This window comes from Chrysochloris asiatica, unplaced genomic scaffold, assembly GCF_000296735.1.
Source record: "Chrysochloris asiatica unplaced genomic scaffold, ChrAsi1.0 scaffold00110, whole genome shotgun sequence".
Taxonomy (NCBI): domain Eukaryota; kingdom Metazoa; phylum Chordata; class Mammalia; order Afrosoricida; family Chrysochloridae; genus Chrysochloris; species Chrysochloris asiatica.
The window spans coordinates 5,675,706-5,680,028 of record NW_006408628.1 but is presented as its reverse complement, the minus strand read 5'-3'; the positions used below and the strand labels follow the sequence as shown (position 1 = coordinate 5,680,028).

Below are 4,323 nucleotides of genomic sequence, written 5' to 3'. Positions count from 1 at the left end.
TTGAGAGGCCTTTCAAAAAGTTCTCCCCGAGCATGGGAGACGTTTAGGTTGTCAGAGTGCCTTTGTGAGCCGGGAGGTGAGAGAGAGGAACGTGTTAGTTAGTAGGGAGGGCATCCCACAGAGAAAGGATCGTTTTCCTTTTTATGTTGGGGCGGGAAGTAAGCAGAAGGGAGAAGAACGGGGCCAAGAGGGTCCCCTTAGAGAAAGACCCAAATTACTCAGCACTCAAGGTCAAAACGCTACAGATATAGAAGAAAGATTTCAACCCTGACCCTTAATTTCATTCTCCAGGAGCCCAGGGGGAAAACAATAGTTAACCAGGGCCGATACCTGTTGGGAGAGGGAGGGTGAAGGGAGGGTCCACCATGACCGCAAATGTCCTGTTATTAAGTACCCTCAAGTCGGTTCCGACTCCTAGTGACCCTGTATAGGATTTCCGAGGTGCGGTTGGTGAGCTTGAAGCGCCGACCTTGAGGTTCAAAGCGGCTTATCCTAGAGCGCCACACCAGAGCACGCATAAATGTCCTCCCTTATTCTTTTATTTTTTTTCAAGTCTGACAAACTTATTTTTTAAACAACAGCATGAGACAGGCTGTGGGCACATTTCTCACCACTGTCTCCAAGAAGAACAAAATATAATTACAGTTTCTTCTAGACCACAGGGCAGGAGGCTTCAGTAATTTAAAAAAAAAAAAAAAAAGTGAGACCCATTTAGTTTGATTTTTTTTTTATCTCCCAAAGACCTTTAAGGAAAGATGGGGTGCTCTCACAACTCCGGGGGAGCCCCCATTCAACTGGATAGGAAGTGTTCCCTCGCTGTAGGTGAGGAGTGGGGAGCTAACACATCGCCCAGCGAAAGGGCTTCCACAACCGAGGAATCAACCTCTCTCTTTCCGTCCCGGGGCCCCTAAGCAAAAGTATCGGGCCTGGTTGTCCCGGCGCCGGGATTCCAGCCGGCTAACCGAGGGCTTAAGTTACATTAATTCAACTGCTGGCATCTCTTCCACGTTTCCTAAATACACCCCTTTTATTTTTTCATCCAACATAGTACCAAACCCACCCGCATCTCCGCCTCTAGTAACCTATGTAAAATAACAGTGGTACATTTCATTTCCCCCCTAAGGAGTCCACCTTACCAACAAATCATTTCTTCCCACCTCACAATCCCAGTAGAAGCAAGGTTGCCTCTACGCCGGTACCTCCTCCCAGCGCCCCCTTCCTCACTCAAAGTCCCTATTGGGACCGGCCCCCAGCAGCATCCTCCGCAAATGATCAGCGGTCACTGACTGAAGCTGTACCCTACAAATCAGCCTTTAGATTTACCCGTTAAATCCTCCCACTAAAACACAAACTAGGTACGTTCCACTTGGATAAGACTATGGTAGAAGGGGTGCCTTTTCTCTCGCTGTGCAACCCCAACAAATTAGTAGCCAGGGCTCTTCTGCACTTCCGTACTCCAGGTCCCCTCACCAGGCTTGACTTTCGGAGGTCCCCTCTCCACGATCCCCCAGAGCTGATCAAGTACTCCGCTCTTTTTTCCCTAAAACAGTCCCTGAGACCTGGAACCATTCCCCACACTCGGCTCCCAGCACACTCTTTCCCTACTGAGGACCGCCAGTCCGGCTCCCTGGTTGCCCTACAAGTTTCTCCAAACTAGTTGTCCTGGTACACGTTACCTGCAACCTGCTCGGGGCTGGCGCCGGACTCGGTGTCCAGGAGCTTTCTGCAAATGCCCTCGCCCTGGACCAGCGCCTGCAGGGGCAGCTCAGAGCCTGGGTGGGGATAGCAGCGCAGCCCCAGGGCGCAGCGCGGGGTGTAGACGCCACATGCCTCGCCCTCCAGCCGAGCGCACACCGAGCAGCAGCCGCAGCCCGGCTCGCGGACGAGCTCAGCGCAGGGCGCGCTGGCGCTGCTGGCCGGCCCGGCCCCGGTGGCAGACGGCGGGGGCCCGCAGGCAGCCAGACGCTCGGGCGGGCAGGGCGGGCAGCGGAATAGCACCTCCGCACGCACGCCGCCTCCCGCGCCCAGCAGCGGCAGCAGCAGTAGCGGCAGGAGCCATGGCAGGTCGGGGCCGCCCAGTCTCGGCAGCATGTTGGCGGTAGTGAGCACGACGGGAGCGAGCGAGCGAGCGAACGGACAGGTGGTTAGAACAGACGAGTGCGGGAGCCGCCTTCTCCACTTCTTTCTTCCCGGGCCGCTGCAGCGAGTCCTAAAGGGCTCTGCTTTTCCCCGCCCCCCGCCTTCTCCCCTCCCCTTTTTGGAGACCACCCCCCCTCCCCGACACTCCCGCGCGCGGGCAAGTGCGGGCGCGCAGACCTACTTGCTGACCCTTAGTTTGTTCCCGCCTATGTGGGTCCCCGATTCTTCCCCAGCCTGTGACCTTCCACGGTCTTCTACCTCCATCTCCCTGACTCCTGGAGAATTTGAATATATTAGGGACTTGGGTAGAACAGCTTGGGAGTGGAGAAAAGTGAGTGCTTTTGTCCCCTGTCTCAGTTCACTTCCAAAGGACTTGGTTTGCGCGCTTCAAAGGCCAGCGGCGCATGGGAAGGACACAAAGGAAATAAAACCATGTAGATTTCAGTCTCCGCACAACTCCTCAGTGGTTACCAGCTTCCCCAGTCTGGGAGTTCCTGTTAAGAACCGGAAATGCAATTTCTGGGCACGGGGAGACCTCCCTTTTCCCCCGTTTCCCGTCCCTCTCCCGCCCAGTAATTCTTTAGCAACCTAGGGCCCCAGTCACAATTTGCTGCAGAAGAGATCCCAGAACACCCTGTAGCAAGGGGTCTTAAAAGGGTCAGCCCTGTAAGTGTAAATCCTGGGATAAGGTCATGTTCTGCTCGCTCTCGTGTACAGAGATGGATAAAACCAGCATCCCCTCATTGTCCTGTATGGTTTACTACCGGAGCTGTCCCCCTCCCCCACCCTCCATCTCTCCAGGCAGGACTGGGTTTTAATTATCACCAATCTCCCAGGGTCTTAACCTTAACAAAATCCCTTGTCAGGCAGATCCACTCATATGAGAGATGGACCATTAAGCTGTATCCAGCCCACCCTAGATTTATTTTTCCAGTACCCCAGTGTGGTCATCATGAAAGGCTGACCAATGGCTAGAAAAAAGACATCATATTTGGTAAAGTGGAGATCTAAGAAAATCGGAGAAAACCCTCGCGCAATGGACTGAAAAGACAGCTGCACCAATTGGTTCCAACATCAAGGATTATGAAGATGGCAGAGGACCTGGTAATGTGTACTTGTCTAACTATCACCATGATTCAGACTACTCCAGGGCAACTAACAATCCCAATGCCAACCTTCACCCACTAGACCCTTCTGACTCAGTTGATGGCTCCAGAAAATCCCACTCCTTGGGGTCCCAATCCGCCTCCATAATTGCTGCTCACAAGTATCATCCTCACTTCAGCCAAGTGCCTAATAGAGTCTCCACAGTGGAGCCAGATGTTTGAAGATGGTGCCTGCTAGCCTGCTTTACTCGAATGTCTCATTCTAAAAGCAACAATTCCTTCCATGTCTGTGTTTCTGTCCGAGCCTTTGAGTCAATTCAGTAGCAACTTACCAAGTGGCCACATGGCTCCAAGGAGCTAGATGCACCACAAGATGGTAAAGCTCATAGAAATTCCTGAGATCAGGAACTAACAATATTATAGGAGAAAATTTGGTAAGACATTCAAATAGCTGATTATCAGAGGCCTTGAAGAGGAGCAATATTTAGATAGAGGGATGATTGAGGTCTTGGGAGAGGGGTTCATGAGGAGTCAGAATTGAAGATGGAGCTTGAAATTTTACAGAGCGCAATGGGAAAATAACAAGGGTACCCCAATCAGAGGACCAGACACAACAAGGGACAGGAAATGGAGAAGTGAGGTTGGAGATCAGAAAGTAAGTCCATGTTGATTTGAGAGCAGAATGCTTTGAGGAGCAGTGGGAGAAAGCCAGGAAAGAACAGTTGGCTTGTGGGAAAGTTTGATTCCATTTGACGGGCAAGGGGCATACACCACTGATGCAAAGGAGTAGAACAGACAGGGTTAGGCCACTGGAAGCCATCTGGATCTCTATGTAGTGAACTGGAGGAAGTCAAAAGAAAAGCAAAGGACGTTCCAGTCACTTCACCTCCTTATGCTCTGACATCTTGAGCCTGCCTTGTAATGTTTCCGCTGGTCATAGCTTGACATTAAACATGAAGGAGTTTAAGCTTCTTCCAAGTAGGAACAGTGTCTAGCATGACATTGTCCAGTAAAAATCTAATTGACATTGTCCAGTAGAAATCTAATGCAACCCACAAATGCAAGCCATATGTGTAAT

General features: G+C 51.6%; 1 protein-coding gene across 1 annotated transcript in view; it reads right to left on the bottom strand.

Moving 5' to 3' along the window:
- IGFBP2 (insulin-like growth factor binding protein 2, 36kDa) overlaps positions 1-2,091 on the bottom strand; it is a 26,827-nt gene extending 24,736 nt beyond the window's left edge. Inside the window, exon 1 of the mRNA XM_006867859.1 lies at positions 1,677-2,091. Coding sequence (XP_006867921.1) covers positions 1,677-2,091 — 415 coding nt within the window. The remainder of the gene's footprint in view (positions 1-1,676) is intronic.
- Positions 2,092-4,323: the final 2,232 nt, after the last annotated feature.